General features: G+C 45.9%; 1 protein-coding gene across 3 annotated transcripts in view; it reads right to left on the reverse strand.

Annotated features, from left to right (window-relative positions):
• The window catches only part of cpne5a (copine Va), a 188974-nt gene that overhangs the window by 40323 nt on the left and 133923 nt on the right, over window positions 1-14728 (reverse strand). For all 3 annotated transcript variants that reach the window (XM_061257277.1, XM_061257278.1, XM_061257280.1), the window contains 3 exons: window positions 13724-13799; window positions 5040-5093; window positions 3662-3723 (listed from right to left, as the gene is read on the reverse strand). In XM_061257277.1, coding sequence (XP_061113261.1) covers window positions 3662-3723; window positions 5040-5093; window positions 13724-13799 — 192 coding nt within the window. The remainder of the gene's footprint in view (window positions 1-3661; window positions 3724-5039; window positions 5094-13723; window positions 13800-14728) is intronic.

Consider the following 14728-nt stretch of genomic DNA (forward strand, 5'->3'; position numbering starts at 1 on the left):
TCACAGGTTAGTTACCCAATCCGCTCTGATAAGGGACATCATGTTGACCTCAAATGAACAATATGTTATTTGATCTGACCTCGTAGTTTCTGTTCTTGCCCTTCAAATTAACCCTTTGTGGTCCCCCTGTTGAACTGCAGCCACATGGGAACCTCAGTAATAAGGGAACAGAATCAATAATAAACTCCTTTAGGGTTAAAACGAGATGTCTCCCGGAGAAGGGAATCTTTCAACCGTGTGTTGGAGAATTTTCATAGTAAACAGACATGTTGGTTTTATCGACTAGGGTTAAGATGTTGGACACCAAGAATGATGCTGAATGATATGTAGCAGCTACATATACACTTCACTCACAGACGGGTTCATTTATGAGCCACTTTGTGCAGTGTGCAGCCTTGCCAGACTGATAATGCAGTAATGGGCTTAATGGACTCACACACACACAAAACAGGTAAATAGCCAATACTAAAGTGAGCTCTTTTCATCAGATCCAAAATGAGCCATACAGATGTAACCAAGGGTTTGCAAAGAGAAGCCCAGAACTAAGCAAAATCAACTTGCAAAGGGCAGCTAATCCCTTTTTAAATTCCTGAGGAAGTGAAAGTAGGCAAAAAAATAAACCTATTACCATCAGAGGGAAGGAGCAGAGGTCTGCGTCCTGACCCAAACCCGACAGAGCCTGAAGGCATGTTGTGACTGTCAGGTACTGGACCTGTTTTTAGCTCGGAACGTCGGGTCACATCTGTTTACAAATAGTCGCCCAGCAACACTGCTACCAGTTGTTTACAACAATTGATGGCCAGCAGCCATACCATTAGGCACCCAGAAGCCTGCCAATTGGCTGAAGCAAAGCAGGTGTGGGCTTGGTTAGTACTTCATTGGGAGACCGCCTGGGAAATCTAAGTTGCTGCTGGAAGTGGTGTTGGTGGGCCAGTTGGGACGCTCTTCCCTCTGGTCAAAATGATCCCCGTCGCAGCGATGGGGACACTGTGCAGTAGGAGACGCCATCTTCCAGATCGGACGTTAAACCGAGGTCCTGACTGGCTGTGGTCATTAAAGATCCCATGACACTCTTCGCAAAAGAGTAGGGGGTTCCCTGGTGTCCTGACTAAATTCCCAAACCTGGCTCTTACAACCAGCCACCTAATCATCCCCTGATTCAATTGGCAAAAACATTTTTTCTCCCTCTTCACCAGGTGGGTGCTACACATTGGTGGTGGCTGAGTCGAGTTTCCCCCTCATCACTGTAAAGCCCTTTGAGTGTCTAGAAAAGCGCTATATAAATGTAATGATCTCTCTAATGGTGCAACGCACCATTTTTGTAGTGTACTCTAAATATGAATTATTCCTCCATTTTACAAACATAACTTATGCTAACACAGGAATAGGCTCCTGTGCTGTTTGTGTGGTCCATGTGACAAACTCAATGTCACGTTAAACATAAGAAACAGCGTGTTCCACATAACAGTACAGTTCCCCTGCTGTAAAATCCATCTACGCCAGCTTGAAAATTGAGCTGGTCAAGCTTGTCTAGCTGGGTATGAGCTGGTCAACCAGCTAGTGCTGGTACTCTAGCTTGTCTGGCTGTTTTAAAGCATAGCTTGTGGGTAGGGAGCTGTTAACTGAACTGGTCAACCAGCTAAAGCATGTCAAACAGGGAAGTGGTCTGAACTAGTCAACCAGCTAAACCATGTCAAACAGGGAAGTGGTCGGAACTGGTCAACCAGCTAAACCATGTCGAACAGGGAGCTGGTCTGAACTAGTCAACCAGCTAAACCATGTCAAACAGGGAAGTGGTCTGAACTGGTCAACCAGCTAAACCATGTTGAACAGGGAGCTGGTCTGAACTGGTCAACCAGCTGAACCATGTTGAACAGGGAGCTGGTCTGTACTGGTCAACCAGCTAAACTATGTCAAACAGGGAAGTGGTCTGAACTAGTCAACCAGCTAAACCATATCAAACAGGGAGCTGGTCTGAACTGGTCAACCAGCCTTGCTTTGTGCCATTGTTGTTCACAGCTGAAAGATGTGTTACTCCCCCCCCCCCCCCGGGTCCCAAGCATTTTCACAAGCGGCTTTCCTGTGAGAAACACAGCATTATTTTCCACTGTGCTGTATGGTGTTGCTGGCTTGTTATTTCAGAGATTGGGCTCAATCAGGTTCGGGCCTCACATTTTGCCAGAGCTTGTTTGCTAGACCTAATATCTAGCCTGAATCAGACCTCTACACACAAGCAGACAGCTTCATAGCTCTCTTTCATAGACACATAGAACTCTCTCTCACACTCAAAAATGTGGGCACCCCTGGTTTAAATGTCTGTTACGATGAATCTGTTCGAAAGCAAGCCTGAACTTGAGTTAAACATGAGACCTTTCTGCCGATTTTAAAGCAAAATTTTTAGGAATCATAAAAAAAAAAAAGGAAAAAGCTTTGGGGATTATTCATTGTTACTTTTTAAAAAGGTCATTACTAAGGCCCAGACCCAGGTGATTTACTCATTAGGGCTTCAATGAGTCAGTGAATCAGTGAGTATAATTCCAGGGCTGAACTTATTTATTCTGAAGTAACTCTATGTCTTCTAAATTATCCAACTGCAGTGGCTTTTCTGTTTGGTGTTAACAACCATGGATTCCTCTAAACAGGTGTCTATGGATTTAAGAATGAAGATGGTTCATTTCCATAAGTGGCAAATGGTTGACATTTATATAGCGCCTTTATCCAAAGCACTGTACAATTGATGCTTCTCATTTACCCATTCATACATGCAAGGCACCAACCAGCTCCGAAAGAAGGAGAAGGCTCCAAAAACAATTGGAAGAATAGATTCCACCACATATCAAGAAATTCTAGAGGCTGATGTCAGTCCAGACATTGAAGGTTGGGTATTCGAGCAAGACAATGATCCAAAGCATACCTAGAAATCAGACAATAACTACCTCCAGGAAGGACAGATGATGGTTTTGGAATGGCCACCACAGTTCCCAAACTTGAATATGATTGACAATCTGTGGAGAGATCTCAAACATGTCGTGCATTCAAGGAGGCCGAAGAATATTTCTAAGCTAGAGGTGTTCTGCCAGGAAGACTGGGGAAAACTTCTAAAAGTGCCAATTGAAGGACTCTTAGCTTGATACAGGACGCATTTGCAAAGTACTAACTGACAGGGTTTCCAAACGTTTGCAAAGGGCCTTTTTCCTTTAAAAAAAATTTACTTTTTAGACTGTAAAAAATGAAAATAAAAAGTAACCTTGCTTTAAAATGTGAAGAAATGTGTCACGTTTAACGTTGTACCATTTAGAGGTCAGGTTCACTTAGATATTAATTGTAAAAGGATTTTTGACCAGGGTTGCCCACATTTCACACTACAGTACACATACTATATAATTGGATACTTAATTGAAGTATTATAATGGAATTGCAGGGAGACGTTCCCTCCTGATTAAGCCAAACTCTGCACAAAGAGGAACAGCCCTTTGAAATAAGCGCACAGATGGCTAAACTCTTACCTGATTAAATGCATTAAATCCATGCTGGTCTCTAAACGTCAGACAGGCCGTTTGATCAAGCTATTGAGCAGTTCGTTAACAGGCCGGTGTATGTGCGTGTGTGTTCATGCGTGCGTGTTTGTCAGCTGTAATTGCGTTAGCCCCTTCCTACTCACCCTCCTTTGATGTAGTCGAGGAAGGTATATTCAGATTCCACAGTGAATGACAATAGAGTCACCTTGGGAGTAAACAAATAACAGGTTACCAACCAGACAGGCGGCAAGCAGCAATTTGTACGCAGTGCACAGGCCAAAACACGCATTGTGAGTCAGCTTTAATAACGATATATAACAGCGCGTTCAAAAAAGGTACAGTATCCTGTATCCACAGCCAAGGGGCAAATACAGGCTTGTTCATTTACATCTCCATCGCATATGGAATATCTCTCTCTATGCGCTGATGAAAAAGGATGATTGATTTCTTCAGCAGCTTTTTAATCATGTGAAAAAGAATAGAGAAAAAGCATTCTCTCCGCTCAGCCGGTGTCTGGAGAACAATGTAATCTCCCCAACGCACAGCGCCTAACAAGCCAGCAAACTTCAAACTTTTATTTTTTTATTTTTTTTATGAGATGCTTTGAAAGTGAACTGTTTTTTTTTCAGGTCGATTGTATTTTGTGCTCTGCTATTATTTGAGTTTGAATTATTTTGAGTGTGAAAGAGGACGGTGAGTAGGCAGGAGAGGCTAGACTATCTCAAAACGGTACAGAGAATTGACTGCTCAAGGGTGTCGAGCCTCTCCACACACGGTTAACTGAGAGCGTTTTTCACTTTTGAGTCTCAGGAAGCCTCTGTAACATTGACAACCTTCGCTTTTCGTCTTTCAAAACATTATTTCAGAACGCTGCACAGAGTATCCAGTAATCCAGTAAGAACATGTGACATGATCGTATTGTAACCAGTGGAAAAACTACTGACATACTGAATGAGCGTGTGAGGCAGGTAGGGTAGCATAGGTATGATTTGAGATTTAATTCCTTGAGGAGACATTTTATTTTTTATGCTTATTTGGAGAAAAAAAAAACATATTTCTTGACACTGAAATTTTTTCCAGGTGTCACCAGATCCACTGCTTCGCTCCTGTGTATAGCCCTATCAATCTAACCAGGTTGGTCTTTATTTGTGAAGCACAGAGGATGCAACGGTCTTCTGACAAATCATCATCTTATGTGGGTGCAGCTCCAATTAGGAGTCAATTTAAGCCAACTCAACCTTCTCACCTGTAACGTACAGTAACACCGGTAGAATCCTGGTAGATCCAATCATATCTTAAGATACTAATCCAGGAAACTGTGACTTGTCTTTCCAGATTCTCACGGCAACTACGGGGATGGGATCAGATGCTTGTCCATAAGCCCCACTAAGAGGTTGTCAGTCTTCACCTAACCAATAAAAGGTATGGCACTCCAAAGTATGATTCTCTGATTTGTTAAAAATCGGTGTCACTAAAAGCATTTGACCAATGAACACAAATTCTGCGCTGGCAGGCACTTACCGTTCCAGAATTGACATACTTCTTTTTCTTCATTTTCTTTTTAGGATTCACCACCTAAATCCCAAAAACAGAAATAGAAAAGTGAGTCCGTGGTCAGGCAGATGCTCAGTCCAAACCCTGAAACAGGAGAGGAGCAATTGAACTGGAATTTTACAAAATGGCGGTTGGGCACCATTTCCCTGTGATATTCAGTCACGGAATAAAAGGACAGGGATATGCCGCACACGTACGTGGCAACGGTGGAACACATCTATTATACATTCGGTGGTGAACCGTGTAACATCGCATGCTCCGTTTGTCTGAGAAATTAACACATATACGACTCTAATAACAAGACAAATTATTCTCTGTCAGAGTATGGCTCTGTGAGACTCATAATCACAGAGCATCAGGTCTGCATGCAGATATGTCAAAATGGCCTCTTCAGCAAGGGTTACTGCCTTGAAAGAGATATACTTAAATTAATGAGCCTTAAAGTTCTGTGCTCCATTTCATCACAAATGCATTGCAATAATGCCTGATATCATGCCCACCCTGTCCGATTCACACACAGAGACCTGTATACAGATAAATATGCGCAAGCACACACACACATGATCCTGTAGTCCAAAATAAAGTGCATATATACCTGTAGCCCCATGTAAAACAGGCATGAACCTGTAGTCCTATATGGTTTTTGACAGGTATACTACCTACACACAGCGAGCACTTTATTCGGCATTTATTTGACTTATTGGTCTTCTGCTGCTGTAGCCTATCCACTTAGAGGATTGGCGCATTACGTGTTCAGAAATGCTCTTCTGCACACCACTGTTGTAATGTGTGGTTATTTGAGTTACTGTTGCCTTCCTGTCAGCTTCGACCAGTCTGGCCCTTCTCTGATCTCTCCCTTGAACAACATGTTTCTGCCCACAGAACTGGTGCTCACTGGATGTTTTTTTGTTTTTTGCATCATTCTCTGCGGTCTCGTGAAAATCCCAGGAGATTAGCAGTTTGAGATATTCAAACTGACCTGTTTGGCACCAACAATCATTGCACGGTCAAAGTCACTTAGATCACATTTCCTCCCCTTTCTGACATTTGGTCTGAAAAACAGTTGAACCTCTTGACCATGTCCGCATGCTTCTATGCATTTAGTTGCTGCCACATGATTGGCTGATTGAATATTTGCATTCACAAGTTGGTGTACAGAACTACCTAATAAAGTGCTCAGTGAGTGTATATGCCCAAATAAAGCACATAGGTCCCTGTAGAAAAAGGCATATGCCTGTAGCCCTATATAAACTAGTCACACACCTGTAGCCCCATATTACGCAGGTGTGCATCCCATAGCCCCATATAAAGCAGGTATAAAGCCAATCGGCCACATGGAAGGATCTGGAAAACTAAAGCATAGTTCAGTACATGGAGAAATGTAATGAGAGATGTAATGAGAGATGTCAGCAAGCTCATCTGAGTCTGTGCAGGGCCTACTCAGCCAATCCCAAATGCATTTAATTAATCAAGTTTGACTTTGTCGCTAATTGACTACTGATCTGCATTTAAAACTTGACAGTTCGCCCGCTTCAAGTCCCATGGGTTAGAGAGATGTTGGGTGTGTTTTTTCTGGTACAATTACGAACATCATGGGCACCATACAAGCTTCGTCAAGATATTTTAATGCAATTCCTCACAAAATAATCGTGGCTATTTTAGCCGTTTAAGGCTCAGTTCCTCTCGGCTCTCGGCTCAGTAAACGAAACCGCTAATTAATCTTATTAAAAGTGCCAGGTGGTGTCCTCGTCTGTTTCAGTAGTAGTGTACGCACCGCTGTGTGTTTTACGGCTCACGGTTGAGAACAGAGCATTCACCTGACTGTTGAGGCCTACTCTGAGCACAACACTGGGAAATCAGCTTACCTATTAGAATGAAGTTGCAAAACAAAACCAAAAATATATGTTTTCTTCCAAGATATCACATAATATATCTTGCCTGAAGCTTAATGCATTACAGTCTACCATGACAAACATTAAAGTTTGAAATTAGCATTTTCACACTGCTGTATCTTCCTCGAGACTTCCTCTAACTGCCAAAGGTGCTTCCCATTCAAATTTATTTCCAGACAGCTCATTAGCTACCAGCCCTGATGCGCAAAGCGAATAAACGCGGGGAGAAAACAATTTCCTTACCCACCGCGAGTGTACTCAGCAGCGCCGTGCACTGCTCACGCTCGGAGCAGAGCGAGTGGCCGGGTAGGCCACAGTACGAGCGTGCACGAAAAGTGCACGAGGGAAAACAGCAGACATTTCCCTCTTACGACAAAATAATTGACTCAACTCATGTTATAATGTGCATACAAATCCCATGGTCCCTTGCAGTAGATACCAGACACAACGAGGAGGGAATCCCAGTTGGAAGCAAGGTATTATGGGTATGACAAGAGTAAAGAGGTCCTGTCCGGGTTATACTGTGACTGATGGGTTCAATGGCACTGCAGGCTAATACAGTAGCTAGACAGGTAAAATGGCACTCATTTTCAGAGCCGGAAGAATATGACGACTTTGCAGAAAATATATGGGAGCGGAGTGGAGAGAGTGTGTTTATTGATTTCTGAGTGCTGTCACCTTTTTCACGTTAATGCAATATCCCATTCTGTGCATCAGTCACAGCCACTAAAGGGGGTTTCTAACCTTTCGTGCTGAGATGCCTTCCCTTTAAATTGGTGCGACATCTCCCGCTCTTTCTCTCTTAGTCTCTCTCTCTCACACACACACACACACACGTATACACACACACACAAACACACACTAGTATACTTGTGCATACTTGTACTTTCCCTCTTTCTCTTCATGATATTAAACCCCCTTTGTTGGAATTCTTACAATGCCACTACATGGCAATCCAGTAAAACCAGTTTGCAGTGAGGGTTAGCCAAATCTTGTGTTTCTCAAAGCACTTGTTCCAAAGGATTCAGTACACCTTTGTAAATATGAATAAGAAATTCTCTGGCCATCAAAACAAACATGCTTTGTTCTTTAATGTCAGTGACGCAGAAGGAAAGGACTATCGCTTTAATTCACAGGAGATCTCTACCCTACTTTCTAATGGCATGAAGGTGACTAATACACGCCTAATCTAAAGAAACATTATTCCTCTGGTCCCCTTAGGACCAGTCATATGCTCTATCTGAAATGCTTTAATCCTCTAGAGATAGACAGATAGATTGTGGCATTTATATAGCGCTTTGCAAGACTCTCAAAGCGCTTTACAGTGATGAGGGGGAAACTTCAACCATCACCAATTTGCGGCACCCACCTGGGTGATGCACGGCTGCCATTATGCAGCAGAACACTCACCACACAATAGCTGAGGTGGAGAGGGAGAGAACAATGCTTTTGCCAATTCAGTAAGGGGATAATTAGGTGGCAGTTTGAAAGAGTCAGGTTTGGGAATTTAGCCAGGACACCGGGGAACCCCCTACTCTTTGCGAGGAGTGTCGTGGGATCTTTAATGACCACAGTGAGTCAGGACCTCGGTTTAACGTCTCATCCGAGAGACTAGTGTCATCTGAAAGTTAGCTACCCTTTAAAGGTACAAATTTCGGACTTCTAACGGCCAAGAGAGGAATAGCAGCAACAAACACCTTCAAACCACAGCACTGTTTATCCCTCCCCCTTCTCTGTGAATGTGCTGACATTGAAATGCCATTGGCTGTGGCAATTAGAACCCATTTTCAAACAATGAGCTTGAATTACTGTACAGTTATACAATGTCTTGAGTGTCGAGTCATCAACTGTATATTTTGAAACCCGAATTTAAGGACTATAAACACAGGCAAAAGGTGAGTCAACATGTCAGTGAGCCTTTTTCAGTGATAGGAAGGGATTTACAATGGTCTTGTAACAATGTTTAACAAACAAATCTTACCTATTGCACCTTTAAAGCAGGGGTAGACAACCCTGTTTCTGGAGTGCCAGAGTCAGTCCTGGATTTTGCTCTATCCAAACCTTTAACTCCATAACAGGGTTCATTTTAATTGATCAGGTGACCTTGTTCTGGAGGCACTCAGCGTTTATCCATTCAGAATATCCAGGCTCAGACTTTACATCATACAAATCAAGCTGAGGTGGAACAAAAACCAAAAACTGCACTGGCACTCCAAAACCAGGGCCGCACACCCCTACTTAGTTCACTTTCTAGACCCTTTGACATATAATTTCACTTTTAGTGTATTTACGACAAGCTCAGACAGTTGTAATGTGCAATAGGGGACATTTTTGACATTTACAGTTTCAGCCATCCAGCGACAAAGCTTAGCATTGGGTTGGAACATTCCGGGTTTTGTGGTGGAAAGCACCCAAAGCGGCTTGCACAGCCCAAGCTGGTAGCTGGTTGACCGGTTCAGACCGGCTCCAAATACCGCTTCTCGTATCACGCCAGGGACCCACGCGGCGCTGGTGAAATAGGAAGCCCTGCCGCCATTTCCTGGAGCACAGCACGCTAACGTTGTGTGAGCTGCATTTTCCAATCGAAAAATAAGATTAAACCACCGCCTCCAGGGGCACAAAATGGCTGCACAAGCTTATTTTGAGTCACCTGAAGTGTATTTCTTTTTCCCTGCTTTATACCACAAACACCAAAATGCCCCAACGCCGGCCGTTCTGACACCATTGCGTATTCAGGAACGTCTGCATATGAATAAAATATCTTATATAAAATACCCACTCAAAAACTGATGTAAAACATACACTAAAATTGAAATAGCCAAAAAAGTTAACTATGTGAGGTGAACTATAAGTGAATATCAGTATCAACTATGAGTGCTAGAGATTTCCGAAAACGTAAAAAAAAAAAAGCTTTTTTCACGAATATTCTGATCTTCTCTGTTAACTGACAGTTCTCAGGGATCATAGGAGTGTTCAAATTCCACTGGCAGTATTTTAAATACATGTTCGGCCCAAATCTGATCAGGATATGTGTAAAATAACCACCATAGATATCAACCCCTGCGATGGTGGAACAAATGGTGGGAATGCGGAATGGGAAACAGGAATAAGGAATGGAGAATTGGGAAAGGGAGTTGAGGCAGACCGAATGAGAAAAATTGAAATAGGAAATGATAATCGGATATAAGAAATTAGGAATGGGGAATTGGAATTGGAATTGGGATTGGGATATGGGGAATGGAGAGTGGCATTTGGGGGAACAGGGAACACTAGGCTCAGTGTCAGCCTATTCACACTCACTTGGCACACATTAAACTGGTTTTACCCCTAAAACCCTATTCACACTCACCTGGCACACATTAAACTGATTTTACCACCAAAACCCTATTCACACTCACCTGGCACACATTAAACTGATTTTACCACCAAAACCCTATTCACACTCACCTGGCACACATTAAACTGATTTTACCACCAAAACCCTATTCACACTCACTTGCCACACATTAAACTGGTTTTACCCCCTAATTCTATCCATCCATCCATCCATCATCACCCGCTTATCCGGAGTCGGGTCGCGGGGGCAGTAGGCAAAGCCGGGTATTCCAGGCGTCCCTCTCCCCAGCAACGCATTCTAGCTCCTCCTGGGGGATCCCGAGGCGTTCCCTGGCCAGGAGAGATATATAATCTCTCCAGCGAGCTCTGGGTCTCCCTCGGGGTCTCTGCCCAGTTGGACGAGCCCGGAAAACCTCCAAAGGGAGGCGCCCAGGAGACATCCTGATCAGATGCCCGAACCACCTCAATTGGCTCCTTTCGACGCGAAGGAGCAGCGGCTCTACTCCGAGCTCCCTCCGGATGTCCGAGCTCCTCACCCTATCTCTAAGGCTGAGCCCGGCCACCCTACGGAGGAAGCTCATTTCGGCCGCTTGCATACGCGATCTCGTTCTTTGGGTCACTACCCAAAGCTCGTGACCATAGGTGAGGGTTGGGACGTAGATCGACCAGTAAATCGAGAGCTTCGCCTTCCGACTCAGCTCCTTCTTCACCACAACGGTCCGGTGCAACGCCCGCATTACTGCTGACGCTGCACCGATCCGCCTGTCGATCTCACGCTCCCTTCTACCCTCACTCGTGAACAAGACCCCGAGATACTTGAACTCCTTCACTTGGGGCAAAGACTCGTTCCCAACCCGGAGGGAGCAATCCACCGTTTTCCGGCAGAGAACCATGGCCTCGGACTTGGAGGTGCTGACTCTCATCCCGGCCGCTTCACACTCGGCTGCAAACCACTCCAGTGCGTGCTGAAGGTCACGGTCCGATGAAGCCAGCAGAAACACATCATCCGCAAAAAGCAGAGATGCGATTCTGAGGTCACCAAACCGGACACTCTCCTCACCTCGGCTGCGCCTTGAGATCCTGTCCATGAATACCACAAACAGGACCGGTGACAAGGGGCAACCTTGGCGGAGTCCAACACCCACCGGAAACGTGCTTGACTTTGTGCCGAGAATGCGGACACAGCTCTCACTTTGGTTATACAGGGACCTGATGGCTCGTAACAACGGCCCCGGTACCCTATACTCCCGCAGTACACCCCACAGGGTTCCCCGGGGGACACGGTCGAAAGCCTTCTCCAAGTCCACAAAGCACATGTGGACTGGATGGGCAAACTCCCATGACCCTGCCAGCAACCCTGCCAAGGTAAAGAGCTGGTCCACTGTTCCACGGCCAGGACGGAAGCCACATTGCTCCTCCTGAATCCGAGGTTCGACCGTCAGTCGGAGCCTCCTTTCCAGTACCCTAGAGTAAGCTTTCCCAGGGAGGCTGAGGAGTGTGATACCCCGGTAATTGGAGCACACCCTCCGGTCCCCCTTCTTGAAAATGGGGACCACCACCCCGGTCTGCCACTCTACAGGTACTGTCCCCGACCTCCACGCGACACTGAAGAGGCGTGTCAACCAAGACAGCCCAACAATGTCCAGAGCCTTCAGCATCTCAGGGCGAATCTCATCCACACCCGGTGACTTGCCACTGAGGAGCTTTTTGACTACCTCAGCAACTTCCGCCAGGGATATAGGTGCAGATTCCCCCGAGTCTTCAGGCTCTGCCTCTTCCACAGAGGACGTGTTGTTCGGGTTCAGGAGCTCCTCGAAGTGCTCTTTCCACCTCTCGACAATATCCCCAGTCCGGGTCAGCAGTTCTCCTCCCCTGCTGAAAACAGCCTGAGACAAGCCCTGCTTTCCCTTTCTGAGTCGTCAGATGGTTTGCCAGAACTTCCTCGAGGCCAACCGAAAGTCCTTCTCCATAGCCTCCCTGAACTCCTCCCATACCCGGGTTTTTGCTTCAGCGACCGCCGAAGCTGCAGCCCTTCTGGCCACCCGGTACCTGTCTGCTGCTTCAGGGGACCCCCGGGCCAGCCAAGCACGAAAGGCCTCCTTCTTCAGCTTGACGCCCTCCCTCACCGCTGGTGTCCACCAGCGGGTTCTTGGGTTGCCGCCCCGACAGGCACCGATGACCTTCTGGCCACAGCTCCTGCTTGCCGCCTCTGCAATGGAGGCTTTGAACATGGCCCACTCGGACTCCATGTCCCCAGCTTCCCCCGGGATGCGTGAGAAGTTCTTCCGGAGGTGGGAGTTGAAGACCTCGCGAACAGGGGCCTCCGCCAGACGTTCCCAGTTCACCCTCACTACACGTTTGGGTTTACCGGGTCTGTCAGGCAGCCTCCCCGGCCACTTGCTCCAACTCACCACCAGGTGGTGATCAGTTGACAGCTCTGCTCCTCTCTTCACCCGAGTGTCCAAGACATACGGCCGCAGGTCTGATGATACGACCACAAAGTCGATCATCGATCTTTGGCCTAAGGTGCTCTGGTACCAAGTACACTTATGAGCTACCCTATGCTCGAACATGGTGTTTGTTATCGACAATCCATGACCAGCACAGAAGTCCAATAACAAAACATCGCTTGGGTTTAGATCAGGCAGGCCGTTCCTCCCAATCACCGCCCTCCAGGTTTCTCCGTCATTGCCCACGTGAGCGTTGAAGTCGCCCAGCAGAACTATGGAGTCTCCGGGTGGCACCCTTTCCAGGATGCCGCCCAGTGACTCCAAGAAGGCCGGATACTCTGAACTGCCATTTGGTGCATAAGCACAAATGACAGTCAGAGCCTTCCCCCCAGCTACACGTAGTCGCAGAGAGGCGACCCTCTCGTTCCCCGGGTGGAACTCCAACACAGTGGCGCTCAGCCGGTGGCTTGTGAATATCCCCACACCCGCCCGGCGCCTCTCACCTTGAGCAACTCCAGAAAAGAGCAGAGTCCAGCCCCTCAGTACTGTGCGTGGAGGTGAGCCCAACTATATCTAGTTGGTACCGCTCCGCCTCCCGCACTAGCACCGGTTCCTTCCCCACCAGAGAGGTGACGTTCCACGTCCCCAGAACCAGTACCCTAATTCTATTCACACTCAATTGGTACACATTGAACTAGTTTATACCCTCTAACCCTATTCATACTCACCTCTTACACATTGAACTAGTTTATACTCCCTAAACCAATTCACACTCACGTTGTACACATTGAACTAATGTATACCCCATAACCCAATTCACACTCACCTCATACACACTGAACTAGTTTATACTCCCTAACCCTATTCACACTCACCTCATACACACTGAACTAGTTTATACTCCCTAACCCTATTCACACTCACCTCATACACACTGAACTAGTTTATACTCCCTAAACCTATTCACACTCACCTCGTACACATTGAACTGGCTCTGCCCTCGAGCCAGCTCTCGGTAACTCGTGGTGAACTCCCCGATAAAATCGTGGCTGAAAGGGGAAAACACACAAAATGACACACAAATAACAGTACAGAATGTCCACTGTCACATACCACTGTACGAAAGAACAGTCTCAACCATAATCCACGGTGGCATGCACCAATGGCCAACATTTAATCCTGACCGTGCCAGTGAGGTAATACAGTGCATCCGGAAAGTATTCACCTTCACTTTTCCCACATTTTGTTATGTTACAGCCTTATTCCAAAATTGAATAAATTCATTTTTTCCCTCAAAATTCTACACACAACACCCCATAATGACAACATGAAATAAGTTTTTTTGAAATTTTTGCAAATTTATAAAAAAAAAAAAACTAAGAAATCACATGTACATAAGTATTCACAGCCTTTGCTCAATACTTTGTTGATGCACCTTTGGCAGCAATTACAGCTTCAAGTCTTTTTGAATATGATGCCACAAGCTTGGCACACCTATCTTTGGGCAGTTTCGCCCATTCCTCTTTGCAGCACCTCTCAAGCTCCATCAGGTTGGATGGGGAGCGTTGGTGCACAGCCATTTTCAGATCTCTCCAGAGATGTTCAATCGGATTCAAGTCTGGGCTCTGGCTGGGCCACTCAAGGACATTCACAGAGTTGTTCTGAAGCCACTCCTTTGATATCTTGGCTGTGTGCTTAGGGTCGTTGTCCTGCTGAAAGATGAACCGTCGGTGCCTGGTTTCCTCCAAACATGACGCCTGCCATTCACGCCAAAGAGTTCAATCTTTGTCTCATCAGACCAGAGAATTTTGTTTCTCATGGTCTGAGAGTCCTTCAGGTGCCTTTTGGCAAACTCCAGGCAGACTGCCATGTGCCTTTTACTAAGGAGTGGCTTCCGTCTGGCCACTCTATCATACAGGCCTGATTGGTGGATTGCTGCAGAGATGGTGGTCCTTCTGGAAGGTTCTCCGCTCTCCAC

The sequence above is a fragment of the Conger conger genome, chromosome 10 (genome assembly GCF_963514075.1).
Source record: "Conger conger chromosome 10, fConCon1.1, whole genome shotgun sequence".
NCBI lineage: Eukaryota > Metazoa > Chordata > Actinopteri > Anguilliformes > Congridae > Conger > Conger conger.